This window comes from Glycine max, chromosome 11 (assembly GCF_000004515.6).
Source record: "Glycine max cultivar Williams 82 chromosome 11, Glycine_max_v4.0, whole genome shotgun sequence".
Classification (NCBI taxonomy): Eukaryota; Viridiplantae; Streptophyta; class Magnoliopsida; order Fabales; family Fabaceae; genus Glycine; species Glycine max.
In genome coordinates, this window is record NC_038247.2 from 5,003,932 (window position 1) to 5,031,261 (window position 27,330).

General features: G+C 33.8%; 5 protein-coding genes across 6 annotated transcripts; 4 read left to right on the forward strand and 1 right to left on the reverse strand.

Annotated features, from left to right (window-relative positions):
• The first annotated feature begins 1,407 nt into the window (after positions 1-1,407).
• Positions 1,408-5,330, forward strand: LOC100787922 (uncharacterized). Its single transcript, XM_006590620.2, has 3 exons — positions 1,408-1,904; positions 1,985-2,200; positions 4,983-5,330. The coding sequence occupies exons 1-3, from the start codon at positions 1,677-1,679 to the stop codon at positions 5,055-5,057; spliced, it is 519 nt and encodes a 172-aa protein (XP_006590683.1). The 5' UTR covers positions 1,408-1,676; the 3' UTR covers positions 5,058-5,330.
• A 391-nt stretch (positions 5,331-5,721) lies between these two features.
• LOC100815371 (plant-specific TFIIB-related protein 1) lies at positions 5,722-7,966 on the forward strand. The gene is made up of 3 exons (XM_014763877.3): positions 5,722-6,396; positions 6,578-6,736; positions 7,079-7,966. Exons 1-3 carry the CDS (start codon positions 5,797-5,799, stop codon positions 7,784-7,786), a joined length of 1,467 nt encoding a protein of 488 aa, XP_014619363.1. The 5' UTR covers positions 5,722-5,796; the 3' UTR covers positions 7,787-7,966.
• A 2,254-nt stretch (positions 7,967-10,220) lies between these two features.
• LOC100788459 (histone-lysine N-methyltransferase EZ1) lies at positions 10,221-18,295 on the reverse strand. Of its 2 annotated transcripts, XM_041006595.1 has the most exons (17): positions 18,177-18,295; positions 17,618-17,719; positions 16,964-17,232; positions 16,595-16,756; positions 16,157-16,241; positions 15,847-16,008; positions 15,692-15,739; positions 15,535-15,606; positions 14,763-15,130; positions 13,620-13,767; positions 12,867-13,087; positions 12,375-12,506; positions 11,895-11,982; positions 11,531-11,578; positions 11,326-11,454; positions 10,696-10,773; positions 10,221-10,581 (listed from the first exon to the last, which is right to left on the reverse strand). In XM_041006595.1, the coding sequence occupies exons 1-17, from the start codon at positions 18,213-18,215 to the stop codon at positions 10,372-10,374; spliced, it is 2,361 nt and encodes a 786-aa protein (XP_040862529.1). In that variant the 5' UTR covers positions 18,216-18,295; the 3' UTR covers positions 10,221-10,371. The 2 variants fall into 2 exon arrangements, with proteins under 2 accessions (XP_040862529.1, XP_040862530.1); XM_041006596.1 differs by lacking the exon at positions 16,964-17,232 and having other exon boundaries at positions 18,177-18,210.
• A 1,788-nt stretch (positions 18,296-20,083) lies between these two features.
• LOC100305524 (uncharacterized) lies at positions 20,084-20,975 on the forward strand. The gene has a single exon (NM_001249638.3). It carries the CDS (start codon positions 20,153-20,155, stop codon positions 20,657-20,659), a length of 507 nt encoding a protein of 168 aa, NP_001236567.1. The 5' UTR covers positions 20,084-20,152; the 3' UTR covers positions 20,660-20,975.
• A 1,440-nt stretch (positions 20,976-22,415) lies between these two features.
• On the forward strand, positions 22,416-26,659 carry LOC100788987 (proline-rich receptor-like protein kinase PERK4). The gene is made up of 9 exons (XM_003538802.5): positions 22,416-22,515; positions 22,750-23,460; positions 23,947-24,486; positions 24,688-24,774; positions 24,876-24,946; positions 25,096-25,172; positions 25,281-25,425; positions 25,525-25,689; positions 26,167-26,659. Exons 2-9 carry the CDS (start codon positions 22,875-22,877, stop codon positions 26,392-26,394), a joined length of 1,899 nt encoding a protein of 632 aa, XP_003538850.1. The 5' UTR covers positions 22,416-22,515; positions 22,750-22,874; the 3' UTR covers positions 26,395-26,659.
• The last annotated feature ends 671 nt before the right edge of the window (positions 26,660-27,330 follow it).

Consider the following 27,330-nt stretch of genomic DNA (forward strand, 5'->3'; position numbering starts at 1 on the left):
TCATTTTATTAATTATTTTATTCACTTTATTAATTATTTTCTAAAAAAAGAATTATACAAAATTATTTTATATTGTCATTATTATATTGCGTAAAAAATAGGTATTAAATTTTTTTTATCATTACAAACATAATTCAAGAAGTAGATACAGAAAAGTCAAATGGTCTATTTGATCATTTTATTTGATTTAATTTGATTCTTTAGTTTTCAAAAAGTTTATTTTAATTTTTTATCTTCTTAAATAGGTTCAAAATAATCCTTTCATCCATGGAAAATTGATGTCGTTAATAATTATAAATATTGGCGACTAAAACCCGCTAAAAATGTATGTATTAGTTTTCCTTCCTTCCTCATCTTCTATTTGTGCGAACCAAAATATTCCCTCAAATTCATAATCTCAAAACTCTAACTCCTTCCTAGTACTAGTACCATACCTCCACGTGGTGGGGTGTCAGTTGCAATGGCCTACTCAAGGGTCTAAGAAGAAGTCAAAGTTGGCGAGCATTATAATACAAGAAAGCGCCAACACGTTCCATGCCTACATCCTCGAAGTTGATAGTGGCTACGACTTCTTCATAATTGTTGTCAGCTACACGTGCTATCACTAGCACAGGATTTGTATCCTCAATGACAGTGGAACAGTCACAAATGTGAGCTTGCGAAAACTAATGTAAATGAGCGCGATGATCACACTTCATTATAGGTTCGAGATATTGTCCCTGACGGGATTATTCCTTCCTCTGCCGGTGTCGTTAGGGGCGACAAGTCTCAACATATAACGTTGTGATCACCACCACCGTCGTGAAAAATAATATGATTTTGAATTTGCAATAGATGACATGTGGTGGATCATAAAATTTTGAGATTTAAGAAGAACAAGAAATACTATTAGGGTTTTGGATTTGCAAAGGAAGAAGGAGAAGGAAGAAGAAGAGAGTGAGAAAGATGAAAAAGAAAAAAAAAACCCACATTTTATGATAATTTTTAGTCGTTAATATCTTTATTTCATTGATATTTAAATAGACGGAATAAGCATTTTGAATCAATTTTAAAAAATAAAGGATAAAAATGAATTTTCTAAAAATAAAAAATCAAATTAAACTTTTAAAAAATAAGAAATAAATAAATCATTTGAACATAAAAAAAATAAAAAATATCAAGGGAGTTATCTAAAAAAATAGAATCCCCATATGCGCCTCCTTTGCCAAAAATAATGATTTAAAACGGTGCCGTCCAGTGTCGGTTGCCTCCAGGTTCCATGAGAGAACAGATTGCAGTATTGGCCTTAAAACGCAGCTTGTAATTGCGTCAAATCGACGGTGAGCATTGTCCCACATCACATGCGACCAAGAAAGTCAAGAAAATCAAAAGTATTAAAAAGTGGTGGCCCACACGACGTACCATTGTCCCTACCGTAGACGGAAACCACAAATCCGTCATTTTCTTCTTCCTCCTATTATTATTATTATTGCATCGCATCGCATCGCATCGCAGTGTATCTGAGTAATATCACTGTCCCTTTCCCTCTCCCTTTCATCAGAAACACAAACAAAACACCGATTCGCTATATTACCAGATCGGACTCAATTCCTGAACCGATGAAGTTGAAGCCGCAGTGAACCAAACCATCATCATCGCGTTACCGGAATAATCGACCCATCATCAATTAGATCGAAATGAAGGATGAGGACGGGCTTCCGACGACGACCGCGGTTACAAAGAAGGAAAACTTGGATTCGAGTCTGTTTGGAAAAGGCAGGTACAAATTCTGGGCGTTAGCGGCCATCTTGCTTCTGGCGTTCTGGTCCATGTTCACCGGTACCGTCTCGCTCCGCTGGTCCGGCACTCTCAATTCCCTTTCCAACGACATCGACACTCCCATCCACGACGACCTAGATGTTCTTGTGAGTTTCTTCTTGCCTTGGCTGTGCAAAGCAATGTCGTTTTGATATGATGGAATGTCATTTTGTTGTGTTTTGCGCAGGAAATGGAGGAGAGGGAGAAGGTTGTGAGGCACATGTGGGATGTGTACACCAACAGTCGCAGTGTGAGGTTGCCGCGGTTCTGGCAAGAGGCCTTCGAGGCTGCCTATGAGGATTTGACGAGCGATGTCGCTGAGGTCAGAGACGCTGCCGTCGCCGAGATCGCCAAGATGTCTGTTCGCTCCATTCATTTTGATCCACCTCCTCTTCAATCCACGGTGTGTTCTTCTTTTCTTACTCGTGGTTATTCTTACGGGAGAGGAAATCTTGTTCAGTCTTTCAACATATATATTGCATTCGAAATTTGGAATTTCATCTCATTTAAGATGCTGTTTGATAAACTTTTCATTTATAGGAGAATGAAATGAGAAGGGAAAATGAATTGAATTTCTGTTGAAAGATTAAATCAACTTATGCTCTTCAATTTTATTTTTTTTATACAAACACTGTCATTTAACTTCTGCTGAAGCTGAGGTGCATAACTTAATTTTTACTTGTGGAAGAGGTTTAATTCATTAGAGCCTAATCAAAGTTTATGGTGTTGATCAAACTGAATGACCTGTTTGTTTTCGTTAGCTTTGTAGCAGATGGGATTATTGCGAGGATAGTTTATTTTATTTGTAAATTGATTAAGGTCTGAGGATTATGTAAAGCATTTTTCTGGGTGGGAAATCTCGTTACTTTGTACATGATCTATTTTGCATGAGGAAGATGATGAACTATTTGAAACAAAATTCATACGAACCCACCTATTAGGGAGCGTCTTTTACCTTCCGTCGCTCATGTATGGTCATGCACTCATGCTTACTGTGATTGGTCAGTTTTCAATTTGTGCGTTTTGGTACAAAAATATTTCGTGCAAAATAGAACTACTATTTGCATAATATGGTATGTGTAGTTTGGAGAAGGTTTAAGTTACAAGATAATGACAACTTTCTTTATCACTGTTATTACATCGTTCTGGTGAAAGAAATCTTGTTTGCTTGTATTTAGAATTCTCTTCACTGCTTACATTTTTATTGTATGATATTGGTGCAATAATTTATTATGTTATCTTTAAGCAGTGTGGTTAGACCTTCATTTAGCAAATTGACAATACTCCTCCTCCCCCTCTCTCTTTCTTTTCTCTTCAAAAGGTTTGTATGTGTGACATCTGTGCTTGTGGTTATTTGGGAGAAAAGAGCAAGAGTACAACTTTGTGGAGGAGGGTAAGGTGTCCCCTATAACAGACAAGACAAAATACGACCAACATGATGAAATATGTCTAATATAAAATCCCATCCTTTGCATGTCCTGTTCACACAGTGAAAATACATGAATTAGCTGCATGTGTGTATTTATAACACTCTGAGCTAATTACTTCTTGTTTCTTCATAAAAACTGCAACAATAGTCATGTGCATCACTTCAAAGATTTTATAGGAAAATTGGTACCTTAAATTTTGTGGAATTTCTTGAATCCTTCATGATGAATTGGAATTGCATGAGTCCTTTTGAGGAGTCTTTATTGAATTACAAAACACAACCATCAAAATGTCACCAAAGCATGAAAAATGTCTCCTATAAAAGCTTGTGTTTTGCATGACTTGTCAAGCAGTGCAATTACACTATTAGCTGCATGTACATTTCTCTTAATACTGTGAGCTAATTACTTTTTGTTTCTTCACGAAAATGGTAATAATATTTACGCATTATTCTTCTGCATTCTCCTTTTAAGATTTTATGGGAGTATACACCTGTAAAATTTGTTGAATATCCAGAATTGGGATGAGTTCTTCTGAGGAATCTTTATTGAGTTGGATGCTTTGGTGGCATTGCTATGTGATCCATCTGTGACTCTGTGTTTAGCGACCTCTGCATTACCATGGTTAGTGCTATGTCAACAAAGTGGCTGGTGCATCTCTGTTGTTTCTTGCCATTATCTTTGCTGACATTGAGATGGTTTGGCACAATTCCACGTTAATGTAGAGGGACACCAATTTGCATCAATTTGAATAACCATGAGCAAACTTGTTGAAATTGAAAGGGGCTATATTCTATTGCATTTTTATGGATCCCTCTTGCATTTGTTTTAGCAGTTTCCGTTAAACATGTGATGACTAATATACATGTGGCTAACCCAATTTGCTTCAATTTGAAAAACCATGAGTAAAATTGTTGAATTTGAAGGGGGCTATAATCTGTAAAAAAAATGTTATTATAAATTCCTCTGGCATTCGTTTGAGTAGTTTCCATTAAACATGTGATGACTAATATACTTGTCTTGCCTTAGCAATTACCAATTGGTCCATGTCAATCCCACAATCCACATCAAATAAAAATAATGAACTATTTAGATAATTTTTATTTTGTTAAGTATGAAATGTAAAGAAAAATTCTCAATTTTTATTTTTCTTAGAAGAAAATTCTTGCGTGATGACAAATGCTCATTGATTTACAGAATTTGTTGTTTACATTTGGATGAAAATGCATGTTGCAATGTTCTTATTTATTTGAGAGCTTTCCCCTTTTTTCCTCAAGTGGATAAGTGATTGATTTGTTAGCCTTGTCTCTGCCATTATGTATGATTAAAAGAAGAAAAACTAGCTGGCTATCATGAGATTGTTGCATTAAGATGATGATAGTGTGTGATTAGGCAGACAGACTAGAGTACTTTAAAAAAAATTAAAAAGGATGTTGCTGGTTTTGACATTGACTTCTTGTGTTGCAATTTACTTCATTGGCTTTCCTTTTGCTTATATCTTTCAATTTTTCTGCCATTGGTAGTTAATTTAATCATGTGACTCTCAAAGGTAGACGAAGCATTTGTAGAAGACAGAGTGGGGATTGTAATTTTAATGTAGGGTAGCTTGCACAAGTATGATGGTATTTTTATGTGAATTACTTGATGCTTCCTTACCTCAGTTATTTATGTGAAACCTTAGCTCGGTCTTAAAATTCAAACGTGATCACACCAATGCATATATTCTGGCCTGATGTCTTCATTGTGCACCATTTTCAGAGTGCCCGAGAATTCAGCAAGAGCCTTAAGCAAGCCGAGAAAGGAAAAGATGCAACAACCTCAAGGCGTGCTTAAAGGTTAGTGTGTGGAGCATTCAAGCGTCTGCGGTGTACTTGAAAAATGCTCGAGTGGTACCGGAAGATTGTGAAGAGATAGTAATGGACGAACTCATACTCGGATTTCATGTTTCCATCACAGGGATAATGATGTATTTTAATAGGCTGTGGTTCTTGCAAATTTTGCAGTCAAAATTCGTAGTCTTCACGAAGTGAGGAGTAGTAAATCGAAACACGAACTTTTGAACAGACAAATTCAATTGAGCATGTTCTGTTTAGCTTTATTCCACAACATCTAAATTATAAAACTCTCATGTTTCTATAAAGTAGTGCATTTCATTCTTGGAACATAGCCAGCATATAAAAAACACCTTCCTCCTTCATGAATTTTACAATATTAAAAGATTCTATTAATTAACGTTACACTTACGAGTAAAAAGGTGATTCCACGTTGAAAGAGGGGACACAAATTCTATCAAACTAGAATCTGCTGAATTGGGTTACAAAAATATGTAACATGGAATATCTCTATGCATGTTACTTTATTGGAATTTGATCTAAACCTAAATTCATGTTTTAGTTTGGATTATAATTTTATCTTACACAAAAAAAAAAATCACCAAAAGTCAATCGTACAATTGAACTGGGGGCTGAAATAGTATCATATATATATAAGTATTTGAAAAGCAAAATGAGGCCCATTGACTTAATAGAGAAACAGAGAAAAGTAAGGTGCGAAAAGAGTGAGGCGGAGAAAAATGAAGTGCCCGTATTGTTCGGCGGCGCAGGGGCGTTGCGCCACCACGAGCGGCGGGCGTTCGATCACGGAATGCACGTCTTGCGGGCGCGTGGTGGAAGAGCGACAGTCGCATCCCCACCACGTGTTCCACGTGCGCGCCCAGGACAACCCTCTGTGTCTCGTCACATCGGATCTCGCTCTCCCCGCGCTCAATCAAAACAACGACGAGGAGGACCCTTTCGAGCCCACGGGCTTCATCACCGCCTTCTCCACCTGGGCCCTCGAGCCCAACCCACTTTACCTCCAGTCCTCCCTCTCCTTCTCCGGCTACCTCGCCGAGCTCGAACGCACTCTCGAATCATCATCATCATCATCCTCTTCCTTCACTTCTTCTTCTTCTTCTTCGTCGACGGTGGTGGTTGATAATTTGAGGGCGTACATGCAGATTATCGATGTGGCGTCAATTCTAGGGTTGGACTGCGATATCTCCGACCACGCTTTTCAGTTATTCAGGGATTGTTGCTCCGCTACGTGTTTGAGAAACCGCAGTGTGGAGGCGCTTGCTACTGCAGCTCTCGTTCAGGCCATTAGAGAGGCTCAAGAGCCCAGAACCCTTCAGGTTTGTAATTATTGTACAATTATTTCAAATGTTGTTTCTGAGTTAACGGTCAATTTTAGGGATTTATTTGTGAAGTCAAACAAGTAGCATTTGAGTTTGCTTTCAGTAGGAAAATACTGTTTGATGATATCTTGGACTTATTCTTGAGGTCTATAATATTGATCCTTATTTGATATGGCAGGAAATTTCAATTGCTGCCAATGTACCGCAAAAGGAAATTGGGAAATACATTAAGATACTGGGAGAGGCTTTGCAGCTAAGTCAACCTATTAACAGCAATTCCATTTCAGTTCATATGCCAAGATTTTGCACGCTTCTTCAGCTCAATAAATCTGCTCAGGTAACTCTGAAATTTGACAGCTTCAACCTCATTTTGTTTTGAAAATCTTCAAACAAACAAAAGCCGTTGAATTATGCCATGATATATGTTTAGTGATAGATTTGGAATATGGTGGGGAATCTGAGACAACTCTCACATCACAGGTCTGCTCTTACATTTGCAAGGTTCTAGATATTTTTTGTTGCTATTTTTCTTTGTAGACAGAATGTAGAAAGCCTTAATGTCCATGTGACATAAAATTTTAGTGTTGGTGTGTGTACTGATTACATTGGAGATGTGCATTATTTTATTCTATTCCATATATTGCAAAATTCTGACAGTGAGTCCTACATTGCTTTTTAGGAACTGGCTACTCACATAGGAGAGGTTGTGATCAACAAATGCTTCTGCACCCGCAGGAATCCGATTAGCATCTCAGCTGCTGCTATATATTTGGCTTGCCAACTTGAAGACAAACGCAAAACCCAGGCAGAAATTTGTAAGGTAACTGGTCTTACTGAGGTCACTCTCCGTAAAGTGTACAAGGAACTATTGGAGAATTGGGATGATTTACTTCCCTCTAATTACACCCCAGCTGTTCCTCCAGAGAGGGCATTTCCCACAACGGTAATTGCTTCTGGTCGTTCTTCAACGGCTAAGGTTGATGCTGTAGAGGTTATTTCTTCTTTGGACCCAGAAAAGTTGCCAGATATTAAACATAGCAAACCTAATGAGGGCCCGGGCATGGTTCATCATCCCAGAGGGAAGGATGAGGCTGTTGGTGGTTATCATGCAAGCCATTCCACACTGAATCAACAGTCAACTTTTTGGCAATCCCAGCTTCCCAGTGGGACACACAATCATCAGAATGTTTTGCAAGGAATGGATATTGATGTATCGCAGCGAAACCACCAACAGCCAGAACACATGGCAGAGGATACAACAAATGGTGCTGCCAATGGTAGTTCTCTAAAATCAAACCAACTTTGTAGTCCTCCTGCTTCTAGTGCAAGTTCTGTTATGAGGCAGTTTTCAGCTCCCCCTTCATCTGGGCCTTCAAATGTTCGATAAGTACAGTCACCTAAGATAATGCCAGGTTATCCGGATCACTGAAGAACAATGAAATCTAAATGGTTGGGGAAATACCGGTTCCTTGTGCCAACACCTAACCTAGCACGGATAAAATTACTTCGCCTCTTTTAAGTATACTATTGTGTATATATATGTATGCATTATGTCATTTGATTTGTTTCTGATGTGTGAACTTTGCTGTGGTTATTGCCAGAACTGGTATCATTCATAGACGCTAGGAAAATAATAATTTATGGCGGTTTTACTAATTTCATGGACTTAATTATAAAAAATGGGGCAATATGAAGGGCCTAATTACATTTTTTTTTATTTAAGGACGTAATTAAAAAAATTTGCAAAACATTGAGGATCTACAAATATATTGTTTTAAGGATCACAATTGATTCAGTTGTGTTTATAACGCATTCCAAGAACCCTAGTTCACTGTTTGCATCTCTATAAAGTGTATGCGGTTATTTTTTTTATATTGATAATTAGGTGAGAAGACCCAATTAAAAAAGAAAAAAGATGAGGGTTCCAGTAAAAAATACAGGGACCTAATTAAAAATTTAGTAAAAGTAAAAAAACTCTCAAAATAATTTAAACATAGTATTATATATTGAAAAAATGTATTGGACAAGTGCCCTTTTCAATTATTCTTCTATTAATATATATATATATATATATATATATATATATATATATATATATATATATATATATAAAGAATGATTCCTCAATTATATTAAAGTATTACTCTCTTTTCTAAATAATTGCTAAAATAAAAAAATATAAAAATAAATAATCTGTCCAAAAAACTGATAATCTTTCAAGTATTGAAAATGGAGTTTGTATGCATTCCTGTATTAAACAAGTCCAATCAGAAAGAGAAACACTATACAAACAAACCAAATAAGTGTGTTAATTTAATTTTCAAAAGAGAGATGGTTTTATGTGTATCTTTCTCCAACTGCATAGAATGTTATGTAAGTAGTTTTCAAATATGAAAAAAATTATCAAGTTGGTTAATATATTCAACTTAGACTCTTAAGAGACTAAACTAATGAATATTTAATAGTTAGAAATTACTTATATTATTTCCTTATGGATTAAGAGAGAATAGAAATAACTAAATTAACGGTTTATTTTGTACAAAAATTATACTCTAATTGGGTCTAAAATTTTATATCTCTATCCACGTACTGTATGGGCTTTTGCTTCCTGCACCCCGAAAACTTAAAAAGATAACAATGCCCTTCTCCTAAGCACCTTCATTCTCGTCTCCCCCCCCGCCCACGCGACACCCCCATTCCCCTTCCACGCTGTTGTGTGTCATCAACAAACCCCCTTCCCATTTTCTTATAGGTATATTGTTTTATGGAATAGTTATTCCATGACATATACTCATTCCGGAATAGTTATTCTGGAATTTAAAATTTGTATTATGAAATAGCTTTTCCAGAATAATTACATGTTACGGAATAGCTGGTTTTGGTGATTGGGCCATGGGGAGCAGGACTGCAGGAGTTATGGCTGTGGCTGAAGAAGCAGCGCGTGAAATGGACAAAAGGGTAAGTTGGGAATTTTAAAAATTTAGAGAGTGCAGCAAGTAAAAGCCTATTGTATGCTGTTAACATGTGTGATACATATCAGTATTTAAGCCTATCTTTAAAAATGCTGGAGTCCTCCATTGTAGATGTTTTTATATGCACATCCAAGAACTATAAGGGAATAAAAAAAATATTAAAAAAAAACGTACCTAGTTCTTTATTCTTTATAAATAAATAAAAAATGCACAACAAACTTGTCACTTTCGTAAACGAGTACTTAACTTCTTATTGTCTTTTCCTCGTTATCCTCTCATCCTCCACTGCTACAATTCCATTGTAAGCTCATCACCACTCGCTTTGCTGGTACTTATGACCTAATTATCTCTGCCACTTCTAAACCTCTACTAAACCTCAAGCCTTATTGTTAAACCTATGAGTCACTTCTGGGAATTTCTTCTAGTGATAAATTCCTTCTTTCTGTGATGAATTCATTCCCTTGATGACTGACTTTTTAGCCAGTTAATCTGCTCGTTAGCTATGTTGTGTTGCTTGACCTTGTTTGTTTTCTAGGCCCTTTATCAATTTTTTAAAAGTTATGGAAATTGGGCACAATAATTCGGGTAATTTTCATAAGTTTAACATAAACAATGTAACCTAAGTAAAGGCTAATAGAACTAATATAACATTTTTTTTATAATACAAAAGTCAGTGAAATTGTGATTAATTTATAATATTGAATTTTGCTAAAACCATTCGTATATATATGTCACATGGGATAAATAACATGTTAAAAAAATAAAATTTATGTATTAAACATTAAAATTGGCTAATCTTTAAAAGTTTCTCTATTAAATCCAAGCACTTAATTGATGATTTTTCCCTTTTATAAAAGTTACGATGAATTATATTGTACACTAAAAGTGAAAATAGATAAGTTAAATATGTATTCTATAAAGAAAAAAAAATACACTTTTAGAAAACTTAATCAAAATATTATTCTTTTTGGTAGAATATAAAAGTGTGTTGTGAGACTTATTATTGAAATGAAACTGATTTTTTTTCTTTTTTCTTTGTCCTACTCAGAGAAACAACTAATTTGTCTTTCTTGGCCGCCTCGTTGGGTGGAAGAGCCCATAGCGGTGCAGAATCTAGATCATAGCCATAGTCATAAAAAATCTCATCACCAGCTTTAATGTTTTCCCTGGCAAATATGCCGACTCGATGATCTCCTCCAACAAGCATCACCTATGCAATCAATACAATAGTCCAATTATTTTGACAAGTCCATAATGGAGTTCAATGTGCGGAGATTAAAGGGTAAGTTTGATATCTCCCCATAACCAGAGTAATTGGACTGACCTTTGCATAGCAGTTGGGCTTTGATGAATGGTTTGCAAATTTTAACTTGTCTCCCATGCGAAAAGCGTCAATAACCCACTGGGAAAAATCAAATAGTAGGTTGATGAGAGATGTGCATGAAAAGACCTTAAAATCATCAATTTCAAAACACAATATATTATACTTGCCAAGAAAGAGATATGGGGAAAATGTAACATGGTGAAGGTTGATAGAAAAATAATGAAACAATTAGTAATTGTGCTAATTGAGAGGTAACACAATTGGAAACTAGCTGAATTGATGAGCCCAGACTTGTCATTTTTTATAATAATATCTTGATTCTAATTCATTAATTTCTAAAGAAATAAGAAAACATAAATAACGAAATATATATAGAGAAGAGGGATTCACTTACTCCAAGAATAACTCTTTTAGAGTTACTCCTCCATTCTCACCATTCATTTTCTTAAAATCTAATGGTTATAATGAGTAACTAATTTTAACCACTAGATTTCAAGAATAAGGAGTAACTCTTAACCATTATATTTATATCATTTAAATGCCCTTATATAAATTATAAGAATGCTCAAATCCATATGAAAAGCACTAGAACAAGGCTCGAGAGAAAATGTAGTTGATCAAGACACTTGCCTGGTCATTGAGGTTAAAAAGGAAGGAAGTGTTTATGCGATCATATAGTTTCCCACGCTTTTCTGCTTCTTTAGGAGGGATTAGCTCACCCGTGTACTCTCCTAGGCAAACATTTTTGCTAATTGGGTTCTGAAATGCATCACCAATTAGTTAAGAGAATGCTCTGCTATGTTATCTAAAAACAAATAGTTACAAATATCTCAACCTTTGCAAAGGCTCCCCATCCTATAACATCTGACTTTGCCAAAAGAATCTGACAAAGATAAGGAAAATCATATAAGATACTTATGAATTCATCATTTTATTGATGAATGAAATATAAGTAATTTAAAGAGCAAAAGAACTAGAATGTGTTTGATTTCTATTTTCAAAAACTATTTTAGTTTTTAGATTAATTATTTTGAAATAATCAACTATTTCTTTTTTTAGTTCTTGAAATAATTATTTTGAAATCAATTTAAAAAAATAGATTTTGGATGAGAAACTGGTTGTTGAATAATATGGAACTGTTTTAGAAAATAGTTTTTAAAACAAAAAAATTGAAAAAGAATAAAAAAAAATTTACTAACCCTTTCTTTTTGCCCTAAAAGAAGATTCATATTTCCACACTTAGCATCTTCATGTCGAGGTAGCCTCCCCAATGAGTCATCACCGCAACTATATAAAAAAAATGTCATTTAAAAGTGTAAAACAAGTTGACTAGTTCCATTCACTTAAAGCTGAAATGGTTAATTCAACTATAATGTTTTTAGTTGATATTATTTAAACAAATGAATATCTTCTAAAACCAAGATACTTATCCAAGCAGGCAGTAGACAAAATTATTAGAGAATTGTATTCTTTTCATCTAAAAAAAGGTAAGATATACAAACACAATATCAATTTTTTGCATTAGCATATGCTACTAACTTATTAGGACAAAAAAACTATTTAGCTATAATTTTCTCGATGAGATAAAGAAAAACATAAGAAATGTATTAAAAGGAAAAATAGGATGCATAAAATCAATTTCAGAGGCACAAATAAAAATAATTAATTGATGACATTACCTAACCCAACAATTTTGACAAACATCTGGGTCACATTCACGGTTGGCTGCAAAACATGGACATGATCGACTTTTGCATTGACTTTTTGTGCAACGGCATCCTCTAAATCGATTACTGCAGTGTTTTGAACACCTAAAGGTAGAAAACAAAAAGCTAATTGATCAGAGTTTATGTTAAGAATGCATTTCCAGGTCTTGCAAACATGATTTTTTTAATAGCTTTTCCATCATTATGTATCTCTTTTAGCACCCCCAAGAAAATAACATTTGTTTCCTTTTGAGTTAAAATGCTTAGGAAAATCATAGTTGACAATTTGTCCAAATCATGCTCGTTGGAGTTGAATCTTCAAGCTAGATACCACGTAAAGATTATTAACATAGTAATTCAAATAGACCAACACATGGCCATGGGAAATATAAAATATCCTCAATTGTGCTTATTTCTTTAATCAAAAAATCTTAGAGGCGCATAATTAAATGAGAATCCACATACCCGCAATATTTTTCACAGCAAGTTCCATTAACAAGACAGGAACATTCCTTTCCACATATTCCATGGCACCCACAAGGAGTATATTGCTTATTACACAAGTTTTGCCCATAAGCAATTTTTCGCCATCTAGGTGGGAGGCCAGCAGACTTTCGAGAATAATTGAACTTTTTAGGTTTTCCTTTTTTTCGTTGCGGTCGTGATCTTGATGACATTTCTTGGTCCTATTAAAATAATCCAAATTCAAAACTAAAAGTAGTTTGAAGCTATCAAAATAGCATACCATTGCAAAATTATATTCCAATGCCAAAAACTAAATGTCCAAAAATTATGTTTTCTCTTTAATTGATTTAACAGGTTCATCAATACGAGTATGATATAGGAATCCTTAGCTACCAAAATTCAAACACATACATAAACTCAAAAGTGCAGCTCAATCCTTTCTGCATGTCTAATAACAAACATCCTTCCTTATTAGGAAACACAAAATTTGAAACTTGAAAAGCCCTAATCAATGATAATAAGAATTTTAATTTTATCAATTACCAAAGTTTGTCTTTATCCAACTATTTGGTCAAGACATTTCATTATATATTAATGTTCCTATTTAAATTTGTTTCTTCAATAAATTGTATCATAACTTATCTTACACAACAAGTGTGGAAGACTAAATTTTTCATCACTATTAAACCACCCCTCTCACCTCCAAAAAACAATCAATATTGAAAATAACATAAAGAAGATAAGAAGTCTCACTGTGCACCCTGCATTGATCTTTTCATTTTTTTCCATGATTGAACTTGGTATGAATCCATTGGTCATTAACTCCCCACCACCAAACATGTACCTAGCTACTTCCAAGCATGTCTTCAAGCCAGGAAGTAAGGTAATGGCTATAAGGCAACTGTAGAAAATGAGTAGCATCACATAAGCAAAAACATAAAAAGAAATATCAAAATTGAGAAAGTTAGCTACAAATGTCTTTTGGTTACAAGCATTTTAAAAGTTTATCTATTACTATGATGATTGGGAGATAATAACCTTGAATGCATTCAAGACATTGATTGCTTATTGTAAGGAAAAATACATTGATAAAGAGCTCAATTATTGCACAAGCTAAAAAGAAGAATACATCACAAATGTATAGGCACAAATACGCTAAAAATTAAACTATTGCAAAATAGTTAATTGTTTTCATGAAAAAAAATATTGAATATACTCAGATCACATGCACAGAAAGCAAGAATTAATTTTACGAGCTTTTTTCAATTTAGTGACTATTTCTTAGTAAATATTAACTACAATTAAAGCTAAATAGAGGAAGGGTTTGAAGGAATTATCGCCAAATGCCTCCAAGTAACCTTAAAATGTTTTGTGTAATGACTTCATTACTTTGTTCATTCCAAGCAAGGGCAATAATATATATAGAAAGATATAGGTTTATTTAACAAATAAATTACAACCATAATTTGTTAAACATACTAAGAAAAATGTGTTGAAAAGTATCTCATTATTTAGGTTTTCTTTATTGACCGACATCATCACTTAGGATAACAACAAAACACATGTTGGATACAAAACAAGGCATCTACACCACACACATTAAAGAACAAATAGTGTTATATATACAACACTCGTTGTACTCATGGTCTATGGATTCATCAAATCCATTTGCGAACTTATAATTTTGCATTTGTTAAAGGCTAATTCCACAACTCGAACCTATGACCTCTAGGTTTCAAGGCGATAACTTTAACCATGGTCATTGCCTCTAGGCATACATTATAAACTAAAGTTGATGCCTCCATTTCTCAACACAATACAATTTTTCTTTTGAAAAAATAGCAACAACTTAATTAATTAAAATGGTCTGAGTGTTTAGTGAGAAAAACTCCATACCTATTTTTTCCAAACATTTTTACTCCCTTCAAATACAAATCCATTTCCAGAGGTCTCCAATATGAGTCGCTTGACATCCCATTAGCTTGCACTTCCCTTGAAATGGATATTTGGTTAAGTTTTATCCCATTTATGAGATCTTTTTGTCCATCCACAACTCTTTTGTCACACTCGCCATGGCCAGAGCTACCAGAAATTGTTAGTTTTTCTGAAGTATGTTCAACAAGACTTTTCAAAGATGCATAATACACTGTGTGGTTTTCTTCATCATCACGAGGCAATATTGAGTCCTCTTCCATTGTTGTAATTACTTTATCTTGAAAAGACCATTGAGTTGAATTTTTCGACAAAATCCTAGCATCCTTTAACTGCGAGAAAATGAAACGGAGACCAATTCACAACCTTGTACAGTGTTTCAAAATTAAACATATAATAAACATAAATAGGGTGGAGCTTTTGAAAGAACATTCATACATATCTCCCCCCCCCCCCCCCTAACACACCCACCCATCCATCCACACACAAAGCCTAAGGGAGGGGTCTAGGGCCTTTGACTACCCCCTGTAAATCTGTCTCAGCTTATCTTAGAGGTGTCATCATTTTTTCACAAACAATAAATATGGTCCAAATAAGATACTAGTACGGGAAAATACATTTTTTTAAATTAAAAACAAGTAAAAGTTTTATATTATTTCTTGTCCTTAACATGAAAATATAAATAAAAAAATACTTAACATCCTCAAGTTCAAATAAAGAAGAAGAGAAAGAGTACCATGAGGTAACATTGATCACTGCATGGTTTCTTATCACCTTCAGGTTCAAGCCAAACTGGTTGGTTTTCACTCTGTGAAGTAAATCACCAAATTAACTTATTTAGGGAGTTGGGAACATAAAATAAGTTGAAAAGAACATAGTGCATTGTTACTTACATGGTATACTAAAGGTTTATTAATGCCATGCATAGGACAATCAAAGATCTGGTTGAGGAAATTATAAAAGCATAAATAGACACAAAATATGTAATAACATATTAAACACCATGGCAATGAAAATAATGTTAAAAGGATAATATTTTAATATGTACCAGACATTGTCGACATAAAAGATTATTGAAAGTTTCTAAAGTAACACTCAAGCTTTTTTCCAAACATAATCCAAGATGATTTTCACATCCTCTACAATGACAATCTTCACAATGTTGGTCTAGAATCTCCATATTCTTTTCCTTGAGTTTTTCATACCTCTCCTGCATAATTTGGTGTGGGGAAGGGGGGATCCCCCAAACATAAAAACGGTTGTTCAAAATTTTCATGGTGCAAATTATTTTAACAATAATTAATTATGAATAACAACCATCAAACATATAATCATGTCCATAAGTTATTATAGGTTACCTGAATTTCTGAATTAGTAGTCTTAACAAATTTTTTAACGACATTCAATACCTCCTCAGTACACCCATATTCTTCAAGCGTCATCCTAATATTCAAGAGCCAATATAACAATTTTATAATAGAGAAGCTTCAAACATTTGAATAAAGAACAAAAATTATGTAAAATGAATTTAAATTTGATATTAAATGTAAATATCATGTGTAACGATGATAAATGTCTTATTTTCTATTTCCTAAGTAAGGAAAACCACTAAAGGACTAGCAAGCCTTGTATCTTACTTGACAAACAAATATGTAAATTTGTTTTTATGTAAATTAAGGATTTATATGTTTCATAGCAAAAATTAGAATCAAGATCTCTAGCTCTTATTGTAATTTTTTTCTTCCCAGAAAAATAAAATTATTAAATGCTTGTACAACATCTCCATTTTTATTTACCGCAAAAATTTGTCTTCAACCTCAGTGAATTCATGTTTGACATCCTCGGGATCTACTATCTCTTCCTCATTGTCACTGCATATCACCATTTCACCTTTATTTTTATCATGGTACATTTGGTATTTCCCGATAACCGATTGATCATCGACCATTCTCTCATTTCTGTTCAACATGAAAAATCTTAAAAATTGAAAAATGATAAACACAACATGCATATGGATTTATCAATAATATTTGACTTGAAAGTTTCTATTTGAAAAGAAAATGCAATTCAAGAAGCATGTATTTTTTCTTATGACAAAAATTGCATTGCATTCCTAGGTCATCTATTTGGACAAAAAAAAAATGAAACTTGAAAGTCAAACGCACCTAGCCACGTATACCCAAGATGTATATTGTGGTAATTTATCCGTGTGTGGAATCCTAATGCTTTTTGTTGGTGATAAGTCAACATTGTTGATTTGATTCTTCTCCACAATACCTTTAGGAAAGCCACTTAATTTACATAAAGGATTGTGAATTCTTGAAGAAAGCATATTGACATTTTTCTCGGTTTCCAAAGACCCCCTTTCAAATATTATTGACATGACTATTGAAAACAAAAGCTCAAGATGCTCCCAATGTCTTTGAATTTTTTCCTGTGAAAACACAACTGAGATTAATTGCATGCTAACTAGCAATCTATACAAAATAAACCCTTCTCAACTAGGAGCAAGTAGAGGCATTGGCTCCCCTCCTTCAAGCTTTCTATATGTGTCTGTGTGTGTGTGTGTGTTTTAGTCTCCATGAATGCTTTTTTATAGTTTTAATGCACAATGTGACAATTTTTTTACTACAAGAGAAATTAAAAAAGAACATTTTTTGAAATGGAGGGACTAAAAGCATATAAATATAAATTTACAATACCAAAAACACCAATGACGTAAATTCGAGGAATCAAAAACATTTTTTAATTATGCTCATAAATAACTTTTAAAAAATAGAAAATTATTTTTGAAAACATTAAACAAACAAGGACCATACTTTGACTGATTGCCCTCTCTCAACAAGGATTTGATTAGTTAATTGTTTAATCTTGGTCTTCAAGGTTCTTCTAACAACATCTTTTGCCTCTCCATGTTGTTCCTGCCAATGTCATAACATGCAATATGAGCTTACACATATTACTACAAAAGTTCAAATACACAAAACTACATATATTTTTATAAAAATAAAATAAAATAAAATTTGCCTCTACTACATCAGGTTTGGCTGTGGCAAAAGAAATAGGTAATGAATGCAAAGTTGGATCCTTAAGCATTAAAGCAAAAAAAATATCAACAAAACGCAGAGCAAAATTCATTATCTCATATGTTATTTGTACCGTGTGCGCGCACAAAGATAGAGGAACAAAGTTGTTTAGATTCATGCTTCAATATCCAATTAAATACAAGAAAATATACTATCATGTAGGTCTAATTTTGAACTATGTATCATTGCGATACGGTCCCAAAGAAATGAAATAAGAAAAAAAAAACAGAGAACAAAATAAAACATATAAAGGAAAGCAAAAGAACAAAGGCGTAGGGAAAGAGATACATACCCGATGTTTAGAAGTAGAGTCAATAGTTTTTTCCCCCATGGATCCGTGCAAAGATTGATTAGAAGAGAAGAGGTGAGAGGATTGAATGGAAAAAGTGATGAAAAAAGTGAATTGAACAAAGTAAATGATAATAACGTTCTTCAAATCTCCGTTGTTATATCATCAACATTGCGTAATACTTTGTCGTTTTATGTGTGATTTTTTTCTTTGTATAACCAATACGGGACTGTCACTCTCAACTTGAACGTTTTTTTCATAATAATATTTTTTATACATAGTAATTTAACACGGTATTATGAGATTTACAACACTCACACATTTTGTTCAATTAACTGTGCCATATCCCGTTGGTTTTTTTATAGTAATATTTGAAAATAGTTTTTGTGTGCAATGAGTCTAGGAATTTTTATACTACAAGTTAAAAAAACACATATTGTTAAAATAACTTTAAAGATGTATTATAAAGTCAACCAATTTACTGATTTAGGGTTCTTTTAGGAGATTTTGGATTTGAAATATGTCTTTTTTAAACACGGTCATTTGTAACGCTTTTTAATTGAAACTTTAATAGGAATTTATTAAATAAAATTTAATGAATTTAATATATTAATAAAATATAAAAGGTATTTATCATTCTCCTCATTAAATATTTTATTTGAATGAATTTTTCTCACATTTGAATGATTATTAAAAGAAAGATAATTAAATGGTAAAATTGCACTTTTGATCCCCTAGTTTATTTCCAATTTCGGATTTGGTCCCCCTATAATTTAATTTACAAATTTGATCCTCCGATTTTATAAATCCCTGCAAAATTGGTCTTGGAAGCCCAATTTGGACGTTGACTGTCACGTGTCAATGTCACATGTCAATACCACGTGTCAACGTCTAAGTGGTTCCTGTAAAAACCTCTTTTTTTGTTGGTAAAATTACACTTTTGATCCTCCAGTTTTACTCCAATTTCGATTTTGATCCCCTTATAATTTAATTCACATATTTGGTCATCCAGTCTTATAAATCCATTTATAAATTTTAAACAAAAATATCATTGTCATAATTTCTTCTAATCTTTGATAAATTTCTTTTGTGAAACTCCCTGTCCTTCAAAAAAATTGTAAGTTTATTTAATACATTATTAAACTCTCTTTTAGTGTAAAATTTGTTATTTCAAGACAAACTGTTTTATATATTAAAAGATCAAAATAAGATTTTTTTATAGAGATGTTTATGTCATTTTATAAATATATTTAACTTTTTTTTTTCATTTTCATTCTTACGAGACAACTTATAAAATCACCTCAATTTTCATAAGTTTTCTTCTCTTTCCCTCACTTTCTTTCTTAAACTAAACATATCATAACTCTAAGGAGTTAATTACAAAAATTATTCAAGATTAAGGAACAAATTATAAATTTTTTTAATTTAAGGACCTAAACAAAATTTTCCAAAAAAGCTCATGAACCTATAAATATATTAAAACATAAAAATATTATAATTTTTATTAACTGTGGTTAAAAAATTGTTTATAATTAACATATTAATTATACTAATAATAATTATTAGTTATTAATCTAATATGTTAACCAAAATTGTTAATTTATAAAGTTATAAAACTAAGCATTATAATTAAAAATTAGAATAATCAAAATTATAGATTTAAAAAATTAAAAAAACTAATATAACAATTTAGTTTGCATAAAAAACCATGACTTAAATATATTTTTAGTTTTTAGGATTTAACATTTTTTTTCTCATCTTATAATTTTTATTCATTTCAAAATATATATTTTTAGTCCTTAAATAGTATATTTTTTTCCTGTTGAGAATCAAAAACAAAATAAAACTAAATTGTGAAGACTAATAAAAAAGGCATTTAAAGCTAAAATTAATTATTTAAGCCGAAAAGAGCATCCGACTCGTGCTTGCTCTCTCTGTGGTTTTGGGTCTCTCTCACTCACAGGCACAGCAACAGCACCATGGAAGGCGCAACGATGTTACTGTTGTCGCCAATATCGAGCTGCAACGTGCGCAGTAAGCATTTAAACTACTCACTCAGAAGGCGTAGCTGTTATTCTTCTCCCAGGGCACTGAAAATAGTGAGCATGGCGAAGGAGGGAAGCGACACCGGCAACGGCGTGGTAGAAAAAGCAGCCATAGCGGGTGGATTGATCTCAACCCCAGTAATTGCTTGGTCTCTCTATACTCTCAAAACAACAGGGTGCGGTCTTCCCCCAGGACCAGGTGGGTCAATTGGAGCATTGGAGGGTGTGAGCTACCTCGTGGTAGTGGGCATAGTGGGTTGGAGCTTGTACACTAAAGCCAAAACCGGTTCGGGACTTCCCAACGGTCCTTTCGGGTTGTTGGGTGCCGTGGAAGGATTCTCCTATTTGGCATTGGTTGCGATTGTGGTCGTGTTCGGGTTGCAATTCCTTGACAAGGGTTACATCCCTGGTCCTCTCCCCGCCGATCAGTGCTTTGGCTAGCTACCTTCTTCATTCGCTTCTCTTGCTTTCGATAATGTAATAATAATGTCAGCCACTACAATTCTATCCTGGATGGATAAGGTCGCACCGTCTTGTCTTAGGATGTCATTTTCCACTACCTCTGTTACTAAACAAATTACTTTGCATAAAAAAAAAACAAATTACTATGTTAAGGGATGCTGGTTGAATTGGTGAGCGATTATAAATCCCCTCACACTTTTGATTGATTGCATGATAAAAAAAAAAAAAACTTATTGCTATTATTTTTCCGTGTAAGAGTTCAGGCCATTAATGAAAATTACTGTGTCATATCGTTTATTTGTAGACTTTGTCGCACGCACCAATTTGCGCCAGAATTGTTGATTATTGACACCATATCACTTCCACGTTCAAAAAAGATAAAATTATAAATTTGATTTTTGTATTTGTTTCTTAATTTAATTTTGATCTCTATATAATTTAATTTACGAATTTAGTTTCTTAATTTTTTTAATTCTATTATTTTAATATTTAATCTTAAAATTAAACGTTAACTTAAAAATAAAAGGATTAAATTCATAAATTAAATTATAGGAATAAAAAACTTAAATTATAAAACATATAGGAGATCAAATTTACAATTTTATCTAAAAAATACAAATAATTGAGTGAATGGTGGATGCTCTAAAAAAAATAGATTTATTTCATTTCCATAAACAAGAAATGATATTTAATTTATTGTAAAGGAATTTTTACATGAAAGTGAACAGCGGATTAAGAAAAGAACGAAATTGGTCCATACTTGATAATTCTGTTTTCAACTCCACAGTTGATAACTTGAACGTACTTGAGAGCACCTGAGGACACAGCGGCACTTCAACTAGTCTAACTACCCTGTGTCGTAGAGTCTTCCTCGTACATATAATTTAGAGGAGTAAACAGCATGCAGACATTGCTACCAACAGGGGTTTAATATTGTGGAAGATATTAGTCTTTCACAACTTAACAAACCAAGGTTTGAATTTCTATTTTAAGACATGTTCACATTTAGGATCATGATAGATATAACAAAGAATTTTACTTTAGCTGCCGAAAGGCCTAACACAATTTTCATCCTTAATCTGGACTTAGGATCTATTACCAAAAACATAGACAGGGTTGCCAAGAAAGATCTCGAGTTAAAAATTATTCTTATTCTTGAAACTCTGATTTTTTTAACGGTACTAAATGATATTGCATTATCCATGTAGTTAATCTCATTTAATGGAATAAGATGCCTCAAAAAATTTTTATCTTTGAAGAATGATACCTATTAATAGAAAAAAAGATACTGACATTACTAATTTGCTATGAATGGGACTGTGTGATACTAGTAGTTGTTTTTAGTTTAAGTAATTATCACTGATTTTTAAGTTAATTATAATATAATAATTAGTGAGGTAATTTATGAAGATTTACTTCTCTGAAAAATAGGAGTAGTATACAGAATGAATACATTCTGTCATACTGAAAATAAAGCCTATTGAAAATTTAAAAATGTTATTTTTAGCTGAATTATGTATGTTTGTTGTTTTGTTGGATGGCAAGCTATTTCAAGGCAATATGTGCTGTGAGCTAGCACAATCCTTTAAGCAAATTATGGCCGAACATTAGATGATCGAAGGATGACCAGCCAAAAAATGGTAAAACCTATAACTAATTCAAACTAAGCAAGAGGTGGCTGAGACAAATGCATCGATTGAGAAAAACAGAGGTCCTCTTTTTTAGGAGACCATTGGGGAAAAACAGTAAAGCCTCCTTTTGTCTTATGAACTTTTTAGCATGCAACACGTTTCCCTTTTCTTTCTGTTGAGAACCCCTGCTATTCTTCCACTCAGGTACCTTTCTCCATGAGATTTTTTTTCTCTCTTGAGGAGACTCTAATCCCATAATCTAGGAAAAACAAATTCCATGGCTAACTCAAAATAAAAGCACCATTAAACATAGTAGTAACCTGGTTTTGACTTTTGTGTATGTTAATTCATCAGTTATTTCACCTTCATCTACTGTAATTGAGATTTTGACCATAACTTGTTCAGTTAATCATTCAAAACTCTTGTTTTCTTTTTCAGGGGTCCCAACCGTTGGTAGGAGAATAGGTGGTGTTTCCGGCAACGTGCTTTTTTGGACACAAACCTTTCGCCGGAACCCTGAATTAAGCACTTAATGTGAATTCTGAGATACAATAACAATAACAATGTCTTCTCCTCATAACTCTTCTCCTGATGACTCTAGCCCTGATAATGCAACACCTGATAACTCCACCCCTGATGACTCTGACAACTCATCACCACCATCACAATCACCACCTCCGTCGTCGCCACCACCGTCATCACCACCTCCATCGTCGCCACCACCCTCATCACCACCTCCATCGTCACCACCACCCTCATCACCACCTCCATCATCGCCACCACCCCTGTCGCCACCACCATCATCTTCATCATCACCACCACCCTCTCCTTCCCCTCCAACATCAAACAGCCCAAGCCCTCCATCACCTAATGGGTCCTCACAGTCACCTTCTCCACCCGGATCATCACATTCTCCACCCTCCTTTGAATCACCGTCTCCTCCACACAAATCCTTAGACTCTCCACCGTCCTCAAGGAACTCTGGCAGTGGCAGTGGCAGTAGCAACGGTGGTGGTAATGACAGTGGCGGTGACGGTAGCAGCAAGGCCATAGTTGGAGCAGTGCTTGGCGTAGGAAGCGTGCTTCTTATTTTGGTCATTGTTTGCGTTGTTTGCAACAGGAAGAAGAAGAAGAAGAATACAAACACTTGTTAGAATACAAACACTTTATTCATATCATATTATTTGTCATATTTATATTTTTCTCTCATCCATCTCTTTCTGTGAATATAGATGAGCACATGAGTGCTCAAGGATCCTTTTTGGAAACACAACACTAATATCTGTAGTATTTGTCCCATGAAAAAAATCTTAAAACAAGCACAGTATTTATTATAAGCACAACTAATTAAAAGTTAAAGGCAATATTAAAATAACTTAGTTATGCCTTTTATTTTCAACATAGACTTTTTATTATTTTAATACATCTTGAACTTTTGATTATTATGCTTGCAACCACTTCGCATGTGCAACAATTGATGGTTAGACAATAGCTTTGCATGTACCCATGTTAAGATTAGTACTTAAAAATGAATTGTATGAGAATGATGTGGTATATTCAGATCACAAAAGGCAATGCCTATACTCATCAACCATGTATAAATTGTTGATTCCTTCTTATTCATGGTCTCTACAGGGAATCATAATAACTATTACAATAGTGGGCAACATCCGAGTTATTACGGAGGTCCACATGGGGACCATGTTGTGAGGATGCAACAAAATGGAATGGGCCCTGGTGGCGGTGGTGGGTGGGGTGCACCACCCCCACCTCCGATGATGATGAATAGTGCTGACTTTAGCTCAAATTACTCGACAGGACCGCCCCCTTTGCCTCCTCCCTCACCAACCCTTGCTCTAGGCCTCAAAGGGGGCACCTTCTCTTATGAGGAATTAGCAGCTGCCACCAACGGATTCAATGATGCAAATTTGATAGGACAAGGTGGATTCGGTTATGTCCATAAGGGTGTTTTGCCTAGTGGAAAGGAAGTGGCAGTTAAGAGTCTTAAAGCAGGTAGTGGCCAAGGAGAAAGAGAGTTCCAAGCTGAGATTGACATCATTAGCCGTGTCCATCATCGCCATCTCGTATCACTTGTTGGATACTCTATTTCTGGTGGCCAGAGGATGCTGGTCTATGAATTTATTCCCAATAACACATTGGAATATCACCTCCATGGTATATAACTACTACATATACATTCTTTCTTTGAACTCATGTCACTTGTTAAACCATAACCCTGAAATTTATTTATTTTTATTTGATATATTAAGATTTAGATGTGAGACTTATAATAACTTATAACATATCTTTCTGACGTTTTTGCTGGGAGCATCACTTGTAATAAAAATTGCTGATGTATACTATGGTGATATGCAGGAAAGGGTAGGCCTACCATGGATTGGGCAACTAGAATGCGGATTGCAATAGGATCCGCTAAAGGGCTTGCTTATCTTCATGAGGACTGTAAGAGTCACATCCCTCTAGCTTATGATCTTTCTTTTTCTTATTCATTTTCTTCTCTGTTTATATTTTTCATTTTTGCTGTATTTTCATGTACACTTTAGGTCATCCTCGTATCATCCATCGCGATATCAAAGCTGCCAATGTCCTTATTGATGATAGCTTCGAAGCAAAGGTTCGACATATTTACATATTATATCTATTTAATTAAGTTTATGTCCACATATTTACCTAGCTATTTCAGCTATTTAATTATTATTCAACATGCTATGAATCTTATGTTTTTTAAGCCAATTAAGTATGCCGACAATGCATTTTATTCAGGTTGCTGATTTTGGATTGGCTAAGTTGACTACTGATAATAATACTCATGTATCGACTCGTGTCATGGGAACTTTCGGGTAATTTTTCACCACCATATTCTTTTATTCTCTGTAGGAACTTAAATAAAGAAATGTGATAAACTAAAAATTAAAGGGATTTTGCTCATGATATGCATGCCAACACAGGTACCTAGCCCCTGAATATGCATCAAGTGGAAAATTGACAGAGAAGTCTGACGTTTTCTCATTTGGGGTCATGCTATTGGAACTCATAACTGGGAAGCGACCTGTTGATCACACAAATGCCATGGACGACAGCTTAGTAGACTGGGTTGGTATTATGTTCATTTTTAAGTCCATAAATTTGTCCTATAACATTTTTTTTTTCTCTCCGTTAACTCAAACTTTTGTGAACCTATGAACCGAGTAGGCTCGACCACTTCTGACTCGTGGACTAGAGGAGGATGGCAACTTTGGAGAGTTGGTTGATGCATTTTTGGAGGGAAACTACGATGCTCAAGAACTGTCAAGGATGGCAGCTTGTGCTGCTGGTAGCATTCGTCATTCTGCCAAGAAACGTCCAAAAATGAGCCAGGTATGTATATGATTCATTTAGAGATCACATCAACATTGAACAATACTTTCATTTTGAACCAAATGTACTGTTTTTTTGCTAATAAGTTTAATGGCTATGCATTGTACTTTTACACTGTCAATCCAACAGAAATCAGTCTCATTAGATAACTATGTAAAACTACTTTCTACTATCAATTGGTTGACTAATTATTTTCTCTTTTTTAATCTCATGTTTTATTTTGTTTCATTTTAAAAATGAAATGAACACATAATAGAACTTACATATATATATATATATATATATATATATATATATATATATATATATATATATATATTATGTTGGTCCTGTTCTAACCCAAATGATATCCAAGATACTGATAATGACATGCCATGTGACTATATTTTATAGTTTATGATGGAATGAGCGTTTTGGAAATATTGGCTAATTGAATAATTCTATCAAAAAAATAATTTATTTGTGACTTATGTGCAGATTGTAAGAATATTGGAAGGAGATGTCTCACTGGATGACTTGAGAGATGGGATTAAGCCGGGGCAAAATGTTGTTTACAACTCTTCACCTAGCTCAAATCAGTATGACACAATGCAATACAATGCTGATATGCAGAAGTTCAGAAAGGCAGTGTTCTCTAATAGCGACGAATTTGGCACCAGCAGTGGCTCCAGTGGTGAAGTGAGCCAGAAGCAGCAACGGCTCTAGATTGCGGAACTAATGAGATTAGCAATTCTAGAGTTAATTGCTGATAACACACGTGAAAGGAAAAAGTGGGATAAAAAACAAGGGGGGGTTGCTGCTTTTTATTGTTTCATTGGCATGGGAAGTGAGGTCTCAATTTGTAGAGAACTGAGCTTGACGCTTTCGTTTCAAGGTGTGTTTGATGAAGCATACAATCAATATCACTTCGGGGTGTATAGGCATACATTTGGAATGGAGTCTTGAACATAAATATAACTCCTATTATTAATGGAAAGTTTCTTGTGATACTCATCTCATGCCCAACATAATGCCAAAAACTTTTAGATCAATATTTTTTTAGATATTTATTGGATAACTTTGTTGTTCATAAACCAGATTTAATATTAAATAAATATTTTTAAAAGGAGAATTAACTCATAGCAATGTATATATAAATTAATATAGTGTTTACAGTATCATTTAAGTAAGCGAAATGATTTAATGGTTTAGGTAGTGAACAAGAAAGAAAGGAATTTGGATTCAAGGTCCAATTTTTATCATTTTTACAATACTTTTTAAATTATAAATCATTTTATTACAACTAACGAATATGAATGAATGGAAGAACTACATATTACATAATTGAGGGATCTTTTCCCTAACCAAATCAATTACAATTCATGAGCAAAATTTTAGTTTTGATGAGAAGACCAAAGGTTTGGAGTACTTGGCAAAAAATTTGAAAGTTTCTAAGAAACAAAGAAAAAATAAAATCATTTTATTATTATCATTTTTAATTATGAACATAAATAAATAATTTTAAATATCTACCTACCAAGTAAGCTATCTTCAAATATAGGCGGATTTCAATTTTTATGTATTATTAGCATAATTTTTTTTACTTATTGAATAAAAATATTCGTTAATTTATCAACATGCCATTGATTTAAATAAAATGAA